Source organism: Capricornis sumatraensis, chromosome 2, assembly GCF_032405125.1.
Source record: "Capricornis sumatraensis isolate serow.1 chromosome 2, serow.2, whole genome shotgun sequence".
Classification (NCBI taxonomy): Eukaryota; Metazoa; Chordata; class Mammalia; order Artiodactyla; family Bovidae; genus Capricornis; species Capricornis sumatraensis.
Genome location: NC_091070.1, coordinates 42,845,644 through 42,866,564, shown reverse-complemented (window position 1 = coordinate 42,866,564; position 20,921 = coordinate 42,845,644). Strand labels below are relative to the sequence as shown.

Here is a 20,921-nt window from a genome sequence, read left to right as displayed (position 1 = left end):
TTGTTTTCAATCCTAAAATGTTATAAACTTAAACTAAATATCATTGTCAGATCCAGACAAACAGTTTCTTACTATCAATAGTAATATCTTAATACACATTTAAGCTTTCTTAATATCAATACACATTTAAGCAGTGTTTCAAATCTCCAAATGATCTTTTTAATGTATTTTAAATTTAGGGCAGTTTTAGCTGCACAGCAAAATTGAGGGGCAAATAGAAAGGTTTCTTACACACCATCTTTCCCTATACATGTATAACCTCCGCCATGGCCAGTATCCCCCAGCAGAGCAGTAGTACACTGTTACATTTGAACCTGCATTAACACATCATAGTCCATAGTTTACATTATGGTTCATTCTTGGTGGTGTGCATTCTATGGATTTGGAAAAATGTATAGTGACAAGTTATCTATCATTAATGATATCATGCAGGTAGTGCCCTAAAAAAGTGACTTTTAAAAATTTGCATTTAGTTTCTTCAGACTGAATCCAAACAGAGTCCACACATTGTGTTTGATTGATGTGTTGGTTGGATCTTCTAAACTCTGTAGGTTTTGGGGAAAGGGGGAACTAAAGATTTTGATTAACTTTAGACTTTAATACATGGTATGATATCTAGGGAACCACTAAAGAAAGAGGATATAACTTCCAAATCAGTAGATGAAATAGATTTTTTTTTTTTTAACAATCAATCTGAAAGAAGAAGAGAAAGAACAGAAACTGAACAGAGAACAGTGGAAAGCATACAATAAGATGCTAGATTTAAACCTAAGTAGATAGTACTTACGGAGAAGGCAATGGCACCCCACTCCAGTCCTCTTGCTTGGAGAATCCCAGGGACGAGGGAGCCTGGAAAGCTGCAGTCCATGGGGTTGCTAAGAGTCAGACACTACTGAAGCAACTTAGCAGCAGCAGCAGCAGCAGATAGTACTTACAAAGAAGGCGATGGCACCCCACTCCAGTTCTCTTGCCTGGAAAATCCAATGGACGGAGGAGCCTGGTGGGCTGCAGTCCATGGGTCGCTAAGAGTCGGACATGACTGAGCGACTTCACTTTCACTTTTCACTTTCATGCATTGGAGAAGGCAATGGCAACTCACTCCAGTGTTCTTGCCTGCAGAATCCCAGGGACAGGGGAGCCTGGTAGGCTGCCGTCTTTGGGGTCGCACAGAGTCGGACACGACTGAAGCGACTTAGCAGCAGCAGCAGATAGTACTTAAAGGTAGAAATGTCCAAATGATCACACAGGTATCATCCTAGCACACAGCACTACCAGCCTGAAATATTTTCATAACTAGTATTCCTGTCTCAGTTCTTCCCACCTTCTATGTATTTCCCACATAATAACATGAGTTGTTGTTCAGTCACTCAGCCGTGTCTCTTTGTGACCCCATGGACTGCAACACGCCAGGCTTCCCTGTCCTTCACTACCTCCTGGAGTTTGCTCAGACTCATGTGCATTGAGTTGATGATGCCATCCAACCATCTCCTCCTCTGTTGACCCCTTCTCCTCCTGCCCTGTCTTTCCCAGCCATCAGTGTCTTTGCATCAGTCAGGTGGCCAAAGCGTTGGAGCTTCAGCATCAATCCTTTCAATGAATATCCAGGATTGATTTCCATTAGGATTGACTGGTTTCATCTCCTTGTTCTCCAAGGGTCTCTCAGGAGTCTTCTCCAGCTCCGCAGTTCAAATTCTTTGACTGTCAGCCTTCTTTATGGTCCAACTCTCACATCTGTACATGTGTAGTTTTTTAAAAAACTAATTCAATCACATCACAACCCTTAAGTTTAAAACATTCTAACATCTTCCTAGTAAACTGAATACAATTCAGACTCCTTAGTAGTGCCTATAAGGCCCTACATGAAGTGGCCCATTCACACCTTTGTGATTGCATATCCTACTCTTCTACTTTTATCTCAGGGCTCTTATATTGGGTTGGCTAAAAAGTTCATTTGGGCTTTCATGTAACATCTTATAGAAAAACTCAAGCGAACTTTTTGGCCAACCCAGTGCTTGGCCTTCCTCTGGATCATCAGGAACAGTCAGAATTCTTGGCTTTAAGCACCAGAAACCACCTCTGGTGAATTTTATAGGAAAGGACTACATCACAGAAAGAAACTGCTGTTGTTACTGTCATTGGAATCTGCTGTCGCTCTTGTCATAATGGATTCTATGTACTTCCTGCTGGTGAATTTTATAGGAAAGAAATACATCACAGAAAGAAACTGCTATCATTACTGTCATTGGAATCTGCTGCCGCTCTTGTCATATTGGATTCTATGTACTTCCTGCTTTTTTAATGGCACTATCATCTAAGTTAAATTCCAGCTTAGATACTCCTCTTTTGGAGAGGAGATCATATGACTGTATCCCAGTTGCAAGGAAAGCTGGGAAAGCAGTTATCTTGCTTCAGTAATAGGTGGAGGTTTCTGCCTTTCAAGACTGATGAGGAGAATTCCCTAGATGTTGAGCAGCTAAAAGATCGTTATATCCATCATGGTGCTTTTCTCTGGGATCCTTCCTTGCTTTGCCTCTTCCTTCATTTGTGTCTCTACTCACATGTCACCTCCTCAAGGAGGCCTGTCCTTAGGCTTTTCTTAAATGGCAGTTCTCTGTCCCTAATTCAGTATTCTCCATTTTCTTACCCTGCCTTATGTTTTCTTCAAAGCAGTTATCAGTACTACTTTAACTGGTTGATTGATTAATTAATTGCTAGGCTCTCCCTAGGCAATGCCAAAGAATGCTCAAACTACCACACAATTGCACTCATCTCACATGCTAGTAAAGTAATGCTCAAAATCCTCCAAGCCAGGCTTCAGCAATACATGAACTGTGAACTCCGTGATGTTCAAGCTGGTTTTAGAAAAGGCAGAGGAACCAGAGATCAAATTGCCAGCATCCGCTGGATCATGGAGAAAGCAAGAAAGTTCCAGAAAAACATCTATTTCTGCTTTATTGACTATGCCAAAGCCTTTGACTGTGTGGATCACAATAAACTGTGGAAAATTGTGAAAGAGATGGGAATACCAGACCACCTGACCTCCCTCTTGAGAAATCTGTATGCAGGTCAGGAAGCAACAGTTAGAACTGGACATGGAACAACAGACTGGTTCCAAATAGGAAAAGGAGTCCATCAAGGCTGTATATTGTCACCCTGCTTATTTAACTTATATGCAGAGTACATCATGAGAAACGCTGGACTGGAAGAAACACAAGCTGGAATCAGATTGCTGGGAGAAATATCAATAACCTCAGATATGCAGATGACACCACCCTTATGGCAGAAAGTGAAGAGGAACTAAAAAGCCTCTTGATGAAAGTGAAAGAGGAGAGTGAAAAAGTTGGCTTAAAGCTCAACATTCAGAAAACGAAGACCATGGCATCCAGTCCCATCACTTCATGGGAAATAGATGTGGAAACAGTGTCAGACTTTATTTTTTTGGGCTCCAAAATCACTGCAGATGGTGGTTGCAGCCATGAAATTAAAAGATGCTTACTCCTTGGAAGGAAAGTTATGACCAACCTAGATAGCATATTCAAAAGCAGAGACATTACTCTGCTGACTAACGTCTGTCTAGTCAAGGCTATGGTTTTTCCAGTGGTCATGTATGGATGTGAGAGCTGGACTGTGAAGAAAGCTGAGCACCGAAGAATTGATGCTTTTGAACTGTGGTGTTGGAGAAGACTCTTGAGAGTCCCTTGGACTGCAAGGAGATCCAACCAGTCCATTCTGAAGGAGATCAGCCCTGGGTGTTCATTGGAAGGACTGATGCTGAAGCTGAAGCTCCAGTACTTTGGCCGCCTCATGCGAAGAGTTGACTCATTGGAAAAGACTGATGCTGGGAGGGATTGGGGGCAGGAGGAGAAGGGGACGACTGAGGATGAGATGGCTGGATGGCATCACTGACTCGATGGACGTGAGTCTGAGTGAACTCCGGGAGCTGGTGATGGGCAGGGAGGCCTGGCGTGCTGCGATTCACGGGGTCGCCCAGAGTCGGACGCAACTGAGGACTGAACTGAGCTGAGGCTCTCCCTTCACTGCGCAAGCTCTGTGGCGTTAGGGACTTGTCTGTTTTTGTTTGCCTTTCTGTTGGAAGACAGTGTGTGCTAAGTAAACGTTTGTTTAATGAATGAAGAGGAAGTGTACAGATTATGGCATAAATTGCTGATAAAAATGGAAAGGTAAAATTGTTGAGGATTTAGCTCATTTAAGAAAAAGCTTATTGGGGAAGAGGAATGTTAGAAATGGGTTGGTTGAAATCTGGGATTTGGAGAAAAGGGTTGTGACCATTGCAAATGGGAAATATGAGGTCTGGAATAAGGTGGGCTTGTATGGAATGAGGAAGAGCTATTAGATTCTGATGACTGTTGGAGGTTATTAAGTTGGAGATTAGAAAACTGGATGAAATGAATGTTTGAGGTTGAAATAGTTCATACACGAACTTAAACTGTAGGTTGAAATTTTGACTTGTTTGCTACGGAGTAAAAGGTTACTCATTTTTTAAAATTAAAAATAAAATAGTATTTTCACATAGCTGAGTACTGTACTGCAGTAAAACAATTTGATTTATACCTTTTTCTTTTCAGATTCCACATATAAGTCACATGATATTCGTCTTTTTCTGTCTGACTTCCTTCACTCTATATAATCTCTGGGTCCATCCGTGTTGTTGCATATGGCATTATTTCATCCCTTTTTTATGACTGTGTGTATTGTTTCACATCATGGTTTTCTCTGGATGTATGCCTAGGAATTATTGATATTTTTATTTTGACAACATTTGATATGTATTGTAGGATAAAGCCCATAAGTTTTATGCTTACGTGTTTGCCTGCTCAGTCGCTTCAGTGGTGTCTGCCTTGTGACTCTCTGGACTATAGCTTGCCGGGTTACTCTGTCCATGGATTATCCTGGCAAGAATATTGGAGTGGGTTGCCATTTCCTTCTCCAGGGGATCTTTCTGACCCAGGGACTGAGCCTGTGGTTCCTGTATTGGCAGGCAGATTCTTTACTGCTGAGCCACCTGGGAAGCCCTTTATGTTTATATATTAGGAGGCAATAGAGATACTAGCGTATTATTCAAAGAAACTAAGCAAAAAAGCCTGACAGTGTTAAGTTGAATATAAATGTCAGTATGAATTTATGATTTAAAATATTTTTTCTTAATTCTACCTAAATATATATTTCTTTCTTAGCTCTATCCATTGAAAAGACCGAGAAAAAGTGAGTCCCTTTGGTAAAAATGAGTACTGCTCTTGCTCCAGTTTTGGTCTTTAAATACTTCTACTTAGGATCCAGAGCATCTCAAGAAATGACTGATGCCAGGATTGTGGCGGGAAACATACATAGTGCAACTGGAACATGTTTTGCCAGAAGTGGAAAAACTTTCACAGACACAAAAGCCAACCTGAAGAAGCCCTTGGCCAAAATTGAGACAGATTGAAATAAAAAATAATAAGGAGAGTAATGTATAGAAACAAACAAAAAAAAACAGAATAAATGGAAATGCTGTTTATACCTGTTCTTTACTCTTTGACTGTGTGGATCACAATAAACTGTGGAAAATTGTGAAAGAGATGGGAATACCAGACCACCTAACCTGCCTCTTGAGAAGTCTGTATGCAGGTCAGGAAGCAACAGTTAGAACTGGACATGGAACAACAGACTGGTTCCAAATAGGAAAAGGAGTACGTCAAGGGTGTATATTGTCACCCTGCTTATTTAACTTCTATGTAGAGTACATCATGAGAAACGCTGGACTGGAAGAAACACAAGCTGGAATCAAGATTGCTGGGAGAAATATCAATAACCTCAGATATGCAGATGACACCACCCTTATGGCAGAAAGTGAAGAAGAACTAAAGAGGCTCTTGATGAAAGTGAAAGAGGAGAGTGAAAAAGTTGGCTTAAAGCTCAACATTCAGAAAACGAAGATCATGGCATCCAGTCCCATCACTTCATGGGAAGTAGATGGGGAAACAATGGAAACAGTGTCAGACATTTTTGGGGGTTCCAAAATCACTGCAGATGGTGGTTGCAGCCATGAAATTAAAAGATGCTTACTCCTTGGAAGCAAAGTTATGACCAACCTAGATATATTCAAAAGCAGAGACATTACTTTGTCAACAAAAATCCGTCTAGTCAAGGCTATGGTTTTTCCAGTGGTCATGTATGGATGTGAGAGTTGGACTGTGAAGAAAGCTGAGCGCCGAAGAATTGATGCTTTTGAACTGTGGTGTTGGAGAAGACTCTTGAGAGTCCCTTGGACTGCAAGGAGATCCAACCAGTCCATTCTGAAGGAGATCAGCCCTGGGATTTCTTTGGAAGGACTGATGCTAAAGCTGAAGCTCCAGTACTTCGGCCACCTCATGAGAAGAGCTGACTCATTGGAAAAGACTCTGATGCTGGGAGGGATTGGGGGCAGGAGGAGAAGGGGACAACAGAGGATGAGATGACTGGATGGCATCACAGACTCGATGGACGTGAGTCTGAGTGAACTCCGGGAGATGGTGATGGACAGGGAGGCCTGGTGTGCTGCGATTTATGGGACAAAGTACAAAGAGTCGGACACTGCTGAGCGACTGAACTGAACTGAACTTACTCTGAAAATCAGTGAACATTTGAACTGCCTTTTTAGTAGAAACTATATTATAGTTAATGAGGAATGTCAGATAATAAATATAGAAAGAATTATAGAATTGGAAATCACAATTTGTTACAACCTGTTACAGAATAATTGACTTGGGCCAGGATCATTAATGGATGGTTAAAGTGTTAGTCAGAAGATTCATTGGTAATTGAATGTTCACATGGAGCCAAAGCAAATCCACAGAGTTCTGGATGGTCTTGAACTAATATGTTAAAACTTGATACATACACAATATCGTTTTTTCTGTTGATGGATATTTAGTTTGCTTCCATGTCCCAGCCGTTGTAAATAATGCTGCAGTGAACATGGGGATGCATGAATTTACTTAGAATAAAACTAATTTTGGAGAAGGAAATGGCAGCCCACAGCAGTATTCTTGCCTGGAAAATCCATCCCATGGACAGAGGAGTCTGGCAGGCTACAGTCCATGGGATCGCCAAGAGTTGGACACAACTTAACAACTAAACCACCACCAAAACTAATTTAGAGGTGTAACAACCTCTAACAACATTGTAACTCTACATTGTAACAACAATGTAGAGTTTGTCAGCTTTAAAGTACACATGTTTTTAGAAGGGAGCAGGATGAAGCAAGATGGCCAACTTTTAATTTAGAAGGTGGGTGATGGGCATATGTGTAGGTGTGTTTGTGTACATACACACACACACATATATATACATATACATATACTTTTCCATATTTGAAAATTTTTGTAATAAAAACTTTTAAAATATTTTTCTGTTGATACTTAAATCACTTGTAGTTTCTTTTCTTTTTTTCTGTTACAAAAAGTATTTCTATACACGTTCTCATACAGGTTGCTCTCTTTGTACACATGCTGTAGAGTATACAAGGAAATAGCCTAGCTTCCTAGCAGTGGAATCTCTGACTCAGTGGGTAGGTGCTTCTTCAGCTCGACTAGATACTGATGAATTGTTCTTCAAAATGATTGTACTGATGAGAATTTTAGAGAAAGAGGTCATGAAATGTGCGTCTTTTCTACTAGATGATGAATTCTTTGAGGGTAGAGACTCACATACGTTTGTGTATGTAGTCGCTAAGTTGTATCTGACTCTTTGCAACCCCATGGACTGTAGCCTGCTAGACTCCCTTGCCCATGGCATTTTCCAGGCAAGAATCCTGTAACGTGTTGCCATTTGCTAACTCCAGGGGATCTTCCCAACTCAGGGATGGAACCCGAGTCTCTTGTGTCTCCTGTATTGGCAGAAGCCCCCCAGAGACTCAAATGTAGAAATATTTAGATTGAATGAAGTTGTATTTTAGGGAGATTGCCTGGCAGCAGGATGGAGAAACCAGAGTTAGGTCAGCTGAGAGGCGATTGTGATGTTTCAAGTATGAAGCTATGAGTGTATAGGAGTAGAGGTAGTGGAGAGGGAGGAAGGGAATAGCAGTCTTGGAAAGAAGAGATCGAAGCGTATGCATTCTTATTGCTGGATGTTGGTGCTTCGCTCTTGTGCCTTACAACAGCCAGCAGTTGGTTGGTTCCACCTTATAGTAAACAGGTATGTTATGCTTTCCTGGTTAATTCAAAACTGTGTACTGGTCCAGGTCTAATAGAGTTCTAGCCTTATCTCCATTCTATGCTCATACTCATTTTCAAACCGCAGTCTCTTTCTGGTATAAATACATGTGATTTAAAAAAGACTAGTAGTTGAATGAGGTAAAGGGACAGTGAGCTGCAAAGATGAAGTAGAGTCCAAAATAGAATCTATGGATGTTTCATCCCCAAATCAGTTTGTGAAGCCTTACAAGGACTAAGGCTATATCTTCCTATAGTTTTTAGAAGAAAAGTCTATCTAGTCTCATAATGGAAAATTCATTGCATGCAGTTTTTCTAAAAGAATGCCATATATATATTTAAACATGTACATGTTTATATATATATTTATTTTTTCCAGTTTTATTAAGATATAATTGATATACTGCATTATATACATTTTAAGGTATACAGCATAATGATTTGACCTATATACATCATGAAGTGATTACCACAGAAAACTTTAGTGAACGTCCACCATCTCATAGAGATACAAAATTTTGTGGTGAGACCTCTTAGGATTTATTCCTTCACAACTTTTATATATAACATACAGCAGTGTTGGAGAAGGAAATGGCAACCCACTCCAATATTCTTGCCTGCAGAATCCCATGGACAGAAGAGCCTGATGGCTGCAATCTTATCGGATTGCAAGAGTTGGACACGACTGAGTGACTAAGCACACACGCTGTGGTGTTTTTTAATTATATTAATCATGTTGCACATTACACCCCAGTACTTACTTATAACTTCTTATAACTGGAAGTTTGTACCTTTTGATTATTTTCATCCAACCCCCTTCTCCTCACCCCTTACCTCCAGTTACAACAAATCTGTTTCCTTGAGTTTATTTTTGAGGTATAATTGACCTACAACACTACAGTAGAATGTTGTGTATAGATGCCCAAAGGTAAGGACAAGAGCTCTTAATATATTCTGTAGGTTTTGGTCTCTATTTGAACAGAAAACTGTTACCCTTGAAAGGGTCAGAGCCTTGAGAATGGGCTATCCTGTGCATTTTTCTTTTTTTTGCTACGTTGTAAGGCATGTGGGACCTTTGTTCCCTGACCAGGGATTGAACCCACGCCACTTGCAGAGGAGGTGCAGAGTCCTAAGTCCTACCGCTGCACTGCCGTGGAGGTCCCTCTAGGCAATATTCTTAACCTGTAGCAGAGCAAAGGAGCACAGAGGTTAAGGCGGAGGAAGGAGATCCAGTAGAGAGGCAGACTCACTTCCCTCTATTACAGTATCTTGTATTTATGAGTGTGGGTGGGAAATGGGCTGGGCGAAATCTGTATTTAAGCTCGGTGGTGGTTGTGTGGAATTTTATTACACTATTGTGTCTATTTTTATATATGCTCAAAGTTATCCATAAAAAAGTAAAAAACTATAAAGACTACAATATTCCTTTATGATATATATTAATTTAACTATTTGTAGTAAGGCATTTCAGTGTTTTCCAGTTTTAAATAACACTACTGTATATACATTGATATTTCAAATAGTTTTCTTGTGATTTCTATGAATGGAATCACCAGGTCAAAGTGTGAAAATTTAAAAAGCTTTAGATGTACACATAGTGTTAAATTTCTTGATGAAAAACTAGAAGAATTTTATTGGGTTTATAATTGTACTCATTGAGCATGGGGGAGATATTACACATTTTATTCTAAAACTTTGAATGAGACAAAGTTTATTATTAAGTATATTATAGTAGGCTTACATTTTCTAAGTGTTTTAATTCATTTTCTTTTTTTAGTGTTACTAACAGTTCACATGGAACTAATACTTGTTTTACAGAGAGTTTTCCTGTCCAGTAAATGCTGTCATTCTCACAGTAGCTTTTTGAACTATGAATTCAGTTCAGTTCAGTCACTCAGTGGTTTCCGCCTCTTTGTGACCCAATGGATTGCAGCACGCTGGGCTTCCCTGGCCATCACCAACTCCTGGAGCTTGCTCAGACTCAATGTCCATTGAGTCGGTGATGCCATCCAACCATCTCATCCTCTGTCAACCCCTTCTCCTCCTGCCCTCAATCTTTCCCAGCATCAGGGTCTCTTCTTTTTTTGTGTACGTGCTTTATTTGTTAAAATACCATTAGATTACTCCTCAGGATAAGAGCAAGGATCATCCCCTGCAGAAACTTAGGATCTACGCACAGCATTTTACAGAACAGAAGACAACACTCTAGCGGAAGCCTGCATGCTGACCAGAGAAGGGTGTCCTGAGGAGGCTCAGCAAAGTCAGGCAGGGAAGGGGAGGCACCATCTGAGTCAAGCTCAGCCACCAGCAGGGCAAGTCTTGAGATGGTCATGTATTGGAGGCTGGTTTTGGAAGGATCGAGTACAGCACAGGGGTTCTGTGTGTCTTCACAGCTAGACCCCAGGGTGAGGTGCCATTAGGTCAATGTCACTCAAATTTCTGGCCAGCCGCACTCTTGCAGCAGAGTCCCAAATTGAGAATCAAGTTCCTCTGGACGTCATTCCTGTCAGTGCCAAAGCGGTAGACACCCTGAAGCCAGGCTCCCAACGTTGTCTGGAATTTGGGGCGCCTCTTTTGCTGAGCCCGCAGCAGTCACGCTGGCCCCACTGAAAGCCATAGCAGCACCTCCACTCTCTGTAAGAACCCTGTTAAGTTCAGTTGCTCAGTTGTGTCTGACTCTTTGCGACCCCATGGACTACACAGCATGCCAGGTTTCTCTGTCCATCACTAACTCCTGGAGCCTTCTCAAACGCATGTTGGTTGAGGCAGTGGTACCATCCTACCATCTCATCCTCTGTTGTGCCCTTCTCCTCCTGCCTTCAATCTTTCCCAGCATCAGGGGCTTTTGAGATGAGTCAGTTCTTCGCATCAGGTGGCCAGAGTATTGTAGTTTCAGCTTCAGCATCAGTCCTTCCAATGAATATGCAGGACTGATTTCCTTTAGGATGGACTGGTTTGATCTCCTTGCAGTCCAAGGGGCTCTTAAGAGTCTTCTCCACATCACAGTTCAAAAGCATCAATTCTTCAGTGCTCAGCTTTCTTGATGGTCCAACTCTCACATCCATACATGACAACTGGAAAAACCATAGCTTTGACTAGATGGACCTTTGTTGGCAAAGTAATGTCTCATGTTTTTACTATTCTGTCTAGGTTGTTCATAGCTTTTCCTCCAAGGAGCAAACATCTTTTAATTTCACGGCTGCAGTCACCATCTGCAGTGATTTTGGCAGCCAGGAAAATTGTCTGTCACAGTTTCCATTATTTCCCCATCTGTTTGCCATGAAGTAATGGGACCAGATGCTATGATCTTCGTTTTTTGATGGTTGAGTTTTAAGTCAGCTTTTTCACTCTTCTCTTTCACTTTCATCAAGAGGCTCTTTAGTTCCTGTTTGCTTTCTGCTGTAAAGGTGGTGTCATCTGCATATCTGAAGTTATTGGTATTTCTCTCTGCAATCTTGATTCCAGCTTGTGCTTCATTCACCTTGGCATTTCACATGATGTACCCTGCATATAAGTTAAATAAGCAGGGTGACAGTATACAGCCTTGGCGTACTCCTTTCCCAATTTGGAACCAGTCTCTTGTTCCATGTCTGGTTCTGTTATTTCTTGACCTGTATACAGACTTCTCAGGTGGCAGGTAAGGTGGTCTGACATTCCTGTCTCTTGAAGAATATTCCAGTTTGTTGTGATACTTAACAGTCAAAGGCTTTAGTGTAGTCAATGAAGCAGAAATAGATGTTTTTTTGAAATTCTCTTGCTTTTTCTATGATCAAGTGAATGTTGGCAATCTGATCTCTGGTTCCTGTGCCTTTTATAAATCCAGCTTGAACATCTGGAAGTTCTTGGTTCACATACTTGTTGAAGTCTAGCTTGTAGAATTTTGAGCGTTACTTTGCTAGCGTGTGAGATGAGTGCAATTGTATGGTAGTTTGAATATTCTTTGACATTGCCTTTCTTTGGGTTTGGAATGAAAACTGACCTTTTCCAGTCCTGTGGCTACTGCTGAACTATGAATTACAGAAATTCAAAACAAAAAAGACTTTTTTCAAATTAATTACTGGTAGTAATTTCTGTTACCACTAGATGGCCCTCTCAGCAGGTACTTTTGAGCAAAAGTAGCCAGTTTATCCACTCCAGTGTTCTTGCCTGGAGAATCCCAGGGACGGGGGAGCCTGGTGGGCTGCCGTCTCTGGGGTTGCACAGAGTTGAACACGACTGAAGCAACGTAGTAGTAGTAGTAGCCAGTTTATAGACATTTGGAAGTTCCTCTATAGATCATACATTTTAATTGAATTTTAAAAATGACTTATTTCAGATTATGATAAGCTGTTTTAGAAATAGTAAAGAAATTCAAGAGGGAATTTTTTGCAGTGGGTTTTGTTTTGTTTTCTTCTCAAGAAGAAGAGAGCTTTAAACTAAATGGCATTCAGTACCATACACGTAATATATTTTCAGTAAATATTTTAAACCTTCATTAAAATTTATTGAATTAGGCTTCTCCATTTGCTTGTGGGAAAGATATTTTCCAGTTTGCCAAAGCAAAAAAGCAATCTTTTCTGCTAAGTCTTTAGGTGATTTTATATAAATATAACTCTATCTCTGAGGATTTCATACATAGATAATGAAGTAAGTAAACTGATGGCTTGATGTGGAGCTATGGTCCCCTTGGTCAATTTTGTTGTCCTAACAAAATTGAGCTCCTCTAAGGGTCGGATTAATTCTACTGTGGTGTTCATGGTTCCTGTCTGGTGAGAAGTAGGAGTGAAATTGCTATATTTTATTAGCTTTGTCATCTTAACTTTTACTATCTTGACAAGAAAATTAGAGCATCTTTGAATCTTTGACTTTGGTCTTACTTGATTTCACATGTATGTTCTTCCGTTGATTTTTCAATCTTATTATATTCATTAGTTTTGCTTTTATAATAAATATTTTGTTTTGCCCACTCTCCTAGCTTGAAATGAAAGCTATAGTTAAAATTATCTGTACAACTTAAAAATCATTGTATTTCCCTAATTTCAATATAAAGGGAAGTAGAAGGAAAGCAATTTATAATAATAAGTGTATTTCAGTATGTAAGTACTGGAGCAGATTACACTAGATGAAGCAGAAGGTAGTGAAATGCTTGTACCTGTACATAGAATCACTATGAATGTACTAACTGTGAAAGCTGCTCACAATATAGTATTATATTGGCGATTCAGGTACCCAAGTGGTATTGGCATTGGTGACATCATTTTCCAAAATGGTGAAAAACTCTTTAAGTTCTGAATGAAAGAGATGAATTGTTGCATTCTAGAAAATTTGGGATACATTAATACTGTGGGAAAATACATTTTGTTTACTTATTAGTATTTCTCATTTTAGATATATTCAGTGGGACCTTTGAAAGTCAGCCAGTAGGTGACAGTTCTTTGCCATACTGGATTGTTCCCTGCATTGCTGGACCTCTAGTATCCCTGACACTTGCCCTTTAAATGAAGGTTAAGTATTCATCCCTTCCTTCCTCCCAAGTTATCCCTAAAATGCCTCCATATATCCAAAGGATCCATCAGGCAGTATGTGTGCTGAATGAATGCAAATTGATTTATTACTATATAAGAAGGGGACGACAGAGGATGAGATGGCTGGATGGCATCACCGACTCGATGGACATGAGTTTGAGTGAACTCCGGGAGTTGGTGATAGACAGGGAGGCCTGGTGTGCTGTGATTCATGGGATCACAAAGAGTCGGACACGACTGAGCGACTGAACTGAACTGGAGACATATTTTAAAATGCATATTTGGGGGAAAGACTTATTTCATTGTAAAAGCAGGTTAATATGAAATTTTGGACATCCATTACTGTCTTTGTTAGTATGGCCAGTTTAGATTTTGCTGTGCTTCTGTAGAACAGGGGCCTTTCTTTTTTACCTTATCCTGCCTTTAGTGTAGGACATAATTATTGTAGATTCTTTGCCTAGTGAATATGTTGTTAATTCACATCCAGCTGGTACATATTCCCTAGGAAAAATTCTTCATTGAAGAGCAATAACCTCTTTTGATTTTTGTATTTTTAGTGAGATAATGGAATATTTTGGGTTCTGGTTACTACAGCAAGGTGTGAATAAGAGAATGGGAGGAAAAAGAAAAGAATCAGAAATTCAAGAGTGAAGATGTTGTGTCACAAAAAGTCGTATAAAACCCCTCGCATAAAATCCACAGGAGCATAGGGTTGTTTTTCTTATTTTTCACATAGGTTATTTTATGAATTATTTGTATTCTTACAAATTGAACAGCTATAAGGAATTCTTTCCTGTCTAGCCTAGTCATTGTGTGAACCTCCCAGTATTAACATCTATTCCTGGTTACTGTATTTCTGTTTGGTATTTCTACGTTATGAAATCTACTAAAAAATAGAATAATTTAAGCACAAACATGTTCTTTTGGGGACATTTTTTAATCAGCCCTTTTAGATTTCCTAACACCTCTATGTGATGCATTCTGTTCCTTTCTGTTATAAATAACCTCGCTGAGCTCTGTCGGCATCCTTCTCACACACATACGCCTTTCCCCTCTTCCTAGAGAATACTTGTTCATAGCAGATTGGGATACACTAATCAACCTAACACTCCTCTCTTATAATTTATTTCCCCTCTACTCAAATAGTATTCACTTTTTGAGACAAATTCATACGCCAGTCATCTTTCTTGTGTAAATTTAAGGTGTTGTCTATCTTCCCTTCCACACAACCTTCAAATTCTACCTGTTGCCTTTCCTGTGGATACATATAACATCATTGAATAGGGTTTCTGGATTTGGGAACTTTCTTCTCCCTTGGATTTGAGCATTTCTGATACTTTAAAATCTTTCTTTCCCTATGTATTCCTGTTATGCTCTTTCCCCAACAGATATTTCAGTATTTCTTATTCAAGACAACACACACACCCACCCACTCCCTAGACAGTGACATTAGTTTTTTTTAGATACCTTGTATATCTTGTATTCAGGATTTCAGGTACAGGGCATACTTACTTACTTTATAGATGCTTAGTGAGACACATACTCTATTGATAATACTGTTAGACTCTCTTTTCCTTATTTTCATTAAATATAAGTTGTGCCTTTTCTGAAAGAACATACATGCAAATGCCTGTACAAGGATTGAAAATACTTATCTTCAAATTCTGAGCACATTTACTGTTACAAAAGAAAATTATGATAGATTTATTTTAAATTTTTACCAGTTAAAGAGGGTAGTGTATTTATTTATGTTTATATTTGTGAGATAATTTTATTGCTGCAACTCATCCAGTGAAAACAGTTTGTTGCTAGTTTTAAATTCTAGACAAGCTTTTTCTACCTCTTACCTCTTCTATTTTTTTTTTTTTACTACCTATGTTCAGAGAATTCAGACTGATTTTATTCAGTTTAGTTCAGTTCAGTTCAGTCGCTCAGTTGTGTCCGACTCTTTGCGACCCCATCAATCACAGCACGCCAGGCCTCCCTGTCCATCACCAAGTCCCGGAGGTCACTCAGACTCACGTCCATTGAGTCGGTGATGCCATCCAGCCATCTCATCCTCTGTTGCCCCCTTCTCCTCCCACCCCCGACCTCTCCCAGCATCAGGGTCTTTTCCAATGAGTCAGCTCTACTCATGAGGTGGCCAAAGTACTGGAGTTTCAGCTTTAGCATCATTCCCTCCAAAGAAATCCCAGGGTTGGTCTCCTTCAGAATGGACTGGTTGGATCTCCCTGCAGTCCATGGGACCCTCAAGAGCCTTCTCCAACACCACAGTTCAAAAGCATCAATTCTTCGGTGCTCAGCTTTCTTCACAGTCCAACTCTCACATCCATACATGACCACTGGGAAAACCATAGCCTTGACTAGACGGACCTTTGTTGCCAAAGTAATGTCTCTGCTTTTGAATATGCTATCTAGGTTGGTCATAACTTTTCTTCCAAGGAGTAAGCGTCTTTTAATGCTCAAAATTCTCCAAGCCAGGCTTCAGCAATACATGAACCGTGAACTAAGATGTTCAAGTTGGTTTTAGAAAAGGCAGAGGACCCAGAGATCAAATTGCCAACATCCGCTGGATCATCAAAAAAGCAAGAGAGTTCCAGAAAAACATCTATTTCTGCTTTATTGACTATGCCAAAGCCTTTGACTGTGTGGATCACAATAAACTGTGGAAAATCCTGAAAGAGAGGAATACCAGACCACCTAACCTGCCTCTTGAGAAATCTGTATGCAGGTCAGGAAGCAACAGTTAGAACTGGACATGGAACAACAGACTGGTTCCAAATAGGAAAAGGAGTACATCAAGGCTGTGTATTGTCACCCTGCTTATTTAACTTATATGCAGAGTACATCATGAGAAATGCTGGACTGGAAGAAACACAAGCTGGAATCAAGATTGCTGGGAGAAATATCAATAACCTCAGATATGCAGATGACACTACCCTTATGGCAGAAAGTGAAGTGAACTAAAAAGCCTCTTGATGAAAGTGAAAGTGGAGAGTGAAAAAGTTGGCGTAAAGCTCAACATTCAGAAAACGAAGATTATGGCATCTGGTTCCATCACTTCATGGGAAATAGATGGGGAAACAGTGTCAGACTTTATTTTTTTTGTTTGTTTTTGGGCTCCAAAATCACTGCAGATGGTGACTGCAGCCATGAAATTAAAAGACGCTTACTAATTTTATTACCCTAGGTGAAAATTTAGTAAGAAAGAAAAATCTGCTTCCAAAGTTCAAATAAAAATTACTTTTGTGTGATCTGTAGTTTCAGATTAACTGTATCACAACCTTTTAAAGAGATAATTGAGAAATGACTTATTAATAAAGATAAAAGGGGAAAGAAGTCATGTCATAATATATGAATGGAGATGTTAAATTCATCTATGTTTTGTTTAGATGTCCCTGGTAGATTTGGGAAAGAAGCTTTTAGAAGCGGCACGAGCAGGTCAAGATGATGAAGTTCGTATTTTGATGGCTAATGGAGCTCCTTTTACTACAGACTGGGTAAAGAATGATTTTAATGTTGTGGGATTTTTTTCCCTTTCTTCTTGTTCTCACCTTTTGTTTTTCCAGTTAAAAGTTTAGTCAGTATTGTGTTTATAAATGGTGAAAAGTAATTTTTTTCTTTGCAAATTTGTTTGTAGTTTTAGAATTATAGCTAGCTTTTTAAGGAGAATGGTTCATATAGTCTTTTTAAAAAAATGTTGGACAACCTTATCTAAATATTCTGTCCAACCATGGATTTTTCCTTAAATTATGGATTTCAGCAATGTAGGATGAATGTAAAAGGTAGCTGCTTGAGATTTAATATAAAGGCCTTATAAATAGCACAGGTAGAATTTATAATTCTGAAAAAACGAATTTGGTGTTAATGTTATAATTGATTCTAAAAAGTAAAAATGTTTCCATTTCAATTGATACTTGTGAAAATATTACAAACATGACCCAGAAGGAAGAAAGATATGGGAAGGAGTTCTTAGTAATTATAGAAGGCAATTGTGAAGAAGATAAAAACCATAACTATTCAATTCTGCAGGTAAATCAAAAGGGATGTTCTTGGTAGTATAGAGGGTTAAGAATCTGGATTAATTCTCCCACTGGTAACAACTAAAAATTCCAGAGTTTTGATTTTGTTGTTTTTAGCTTATTTGTTCCATGTTCTTTTTAATTTTTTATTCAGAACAAATTTTTTTATTATGGAAAATTTCAAACACATAACCCCTGCATACACATCAAAAATTATCAAATCAGATGAGTCTTGTTTTCTCTATAGTCCCATTTACTTTCTTTATTTTGTATTATTTTAAAGTAAATTTCAGGAACCATTCTGTTTCATCCATAGACTTCAGCACCTGTCTTTAAAAGATAAAGATTTTTTGACTGAATATTAAAAAAAAAAATTGTTAGTGCACCAATGAGTTAGACAGGGATTATCAACCTGAAAAACCAAGCGAAGGCCAGAGCCAGAGAAATTTCGCACTTAGAACATTTGCCGACTCAGTACATTTATTTGCTTGTTGGTTTTCCCACCTCCCTGGCATAGGTGACTTTAGAGGAAGACCTGAGACTGCTCACACAGAGAAGTCTTATAGAGATCCTTTCCCCATAATACTGGAATCCCAGAGAGATGTACCTTCATGGTAAGGGTAAACCAGAAACACCCCTTCCTTCCTCCTGCCTGCCCTTGCCACTGTTGTTGGATACTGCAAGACAAATCAACTGGCCTGATCTCAGTATCAAATGGAGAGAGGAAAATTTTTGTTGATGTGAATTTGGAGTCAAACATTTGTGGCCTTAACTCATAAATACTTATATATTCTGCAAAACCATGAAGTGAAAAATGAATTTAAAGTGGTCTTTGGACTAGAAGTTTCCCCAGGTTTCTGACATGAGCAAATGAATATCCTTTCTGGAGGGACCTACTTCATCCCAGGCTTTATATCCACAAATGAAATTCCACGGAAAATGAATGGTCAGAAATAATTGAAGACACAGGGACACAAACCAACTTGGATAATAACCCACTGGAACAACTGATAGCATTAAGCAGACTTATAAGGACTGTAGATAAAATTTTAATAACAGATGAGGAGCAGCTGAAGAGAAAATTGGTAAATACAAATCATCCACAGTGCAGCACAGAGAGAAATAGAAAATATGAACGGCGTCAGGAGTCATGAAGGCTAGTGTGTGAGGAGGTCTAACATATATCTGATCATGAATCTAGAAGGAGAGTAAGAATAGGGATGAAATTATTTTTAAAAGATAATGGTTTAGATTTACCAAGACTGGTGAAAGATGGTAGCTCACAGATTCAAGTAACCCAGTAAATCTCCAGCGGGATCAATAAAAACAATCAGTACACATCTAGTCACATCATAGTGATCCTGTAGTACATCAAGGAAAAAAAAAGCCTTTGAAATACCAATAAGGTATCACCTCCCACCTGTTAGAATGGCTGTCATCAAAAAAATCTACACATACATGTTGGCAAAAATGTGGAGAAAAGGAAATTCTTGTGCACTGTTGCTGGGGAAGTAAACTGGTGCAGTCAGTGTGGAAAATGGTGTGGAGATTCCACAAAGAATTAAAAATAGAACTATCTAGCAGTTCCACTAGTATCATACTGCTAGTGTGATCTAGCAGTTCCATTCCTGGGTATCTTACCTGGAAAAAATGAAAACTCTCAGTTTGAAGAGCTGCATGCACCCCAGTGTTCGTAGCAGTGCTATTTATAATAGCCAAGATATAAAAGAAATCTGAGTGTCTGGATACAGAAGATGTGGAATATTACTCAACTATAAAAGAGAATGAGATTCTGCCATTTGTAGCAATGTAAGTTAGAGAAAGACAAATAGAGTATGATCCCACTTTTTTGTGGAATCTATAAATAAATATAGCAAAATAGAAACTGGACTCACTGATATCGAAGACAAACTAGTGGGGAGAGAGAAGCCAGGAGGGACAAAATAGGATATAGGATTAAGAGATACAGACTACTATGTATAAAATAGATACGCAACAAAGATATATTGTATATCAGGGAATTGTAGCCATTATTTTATAATAACTTTTAGTGAAGTATAATCTAGAAATATGGAATCACTATGCTATATACCTGAAACTAATATAATACCTTAAATCAGTTATACTTCCATTAGAAGTATAACCTAATAACCCCCAAAAAATAACCTTGAAAAAACACAAAAAAACCTTAAGAAAAATTAATGTCAATAATACATAGAAATTCCCATGACAGTAATAACAAAGGAGATAGGGCAAATGGCTTGATATGGTACTTTACTAAAGCGAAAGTTTAAATGATCAATAAACATGAAAAGATGCTCAGCTACATTAAAATTGGGCAAATGCAAAGTAAAATCATGAAATACTATTGGATATTCACCAGATTAGCAAAAACAAAATTAAGAAGTCTGGCAGTACCAGCTATTGGTGAGGAGATTCATATATTGATACCAACATTTTGGAGGACAATTTGGCAGTACCTTGTAAGTCTGAATATGTACCTGCCCTCAGGAATAGCTGTTGAACTTCAAAGAATATTCCCAAAGGAAACTCTTGTTCATATACTTGAGACATGTATAAGACTATTTTTAGTAGCAGCATTATTCATAATAACAAAAAACTGGAAATTTTAATGTTCAGCAATAGATTGGTTAAATTAATTGTGGCTTATTCATTTGGTAGAAAGTTACAAAGGAGAGAAAATTACTGAACCACACTTAAATTCATCAACATGGGTGAATCTTAGGATATTAAGCAAAAGAAGGCAAGTCTCAGGGAAATACATGAAATGTGATTCTATTTAAGTAAAGCTCAGCAGGCAGAACCAAAGTATATTACTTAGAGATATATAGTAATTAAAAAAAAAGCAAAGTAAAACAATGTTTATCCCAACTTCAGAGATTGAGGGAAGGGTTTTTTAGGGGGTGGCATGTAGAAAGATTTTAAATTTTGGTAATGTTTTATTTCTAGACTGTGATGGTGTTTACCTTAATTTTTCCCTTTAAACTACATATATGTATGAATATATATATGTATTTTTTGTATCTTCAACCTAAAAGGTAAAGTCTCAAGAAGAAAAAATAAAATAAGTAAAGAAAAAATAAGTAAGCTCTCATACTAAGTAGAGCTCATGGCTGCTAAATGGGCTGCTGAGATGCTTATTAAATATTAGAATATAAGAGTATAGAAAGGGCCAGTTTAAGAAA

General features: G+C 38.7%; 1 protein-coding gene across 2 annotated transcripts in view; it reads left to right on the top strand.

The window, feature by feature from the left end:
- GABPB1 (GA binding protein transcription factor subunit beta 1) overlaps positions 1-20,921 on the top strand; it is a 69,043-nt gene that overhangs the window by 19,778 nt on the left and 28,344 nt on the right. For both annotated transcript variants that reach the window (XM_068964086.1, XM_068964085.1), the window contains exon 2: positions 17,086-17,193. In XM_068964086.1, the coding sequence (XP_068820187.1) occupies positions 17,086-17,193 (108 nt within the window). The remainder of the gene's footprint in view (positions 1-17,085; positions 17,194-20,921) is intronic.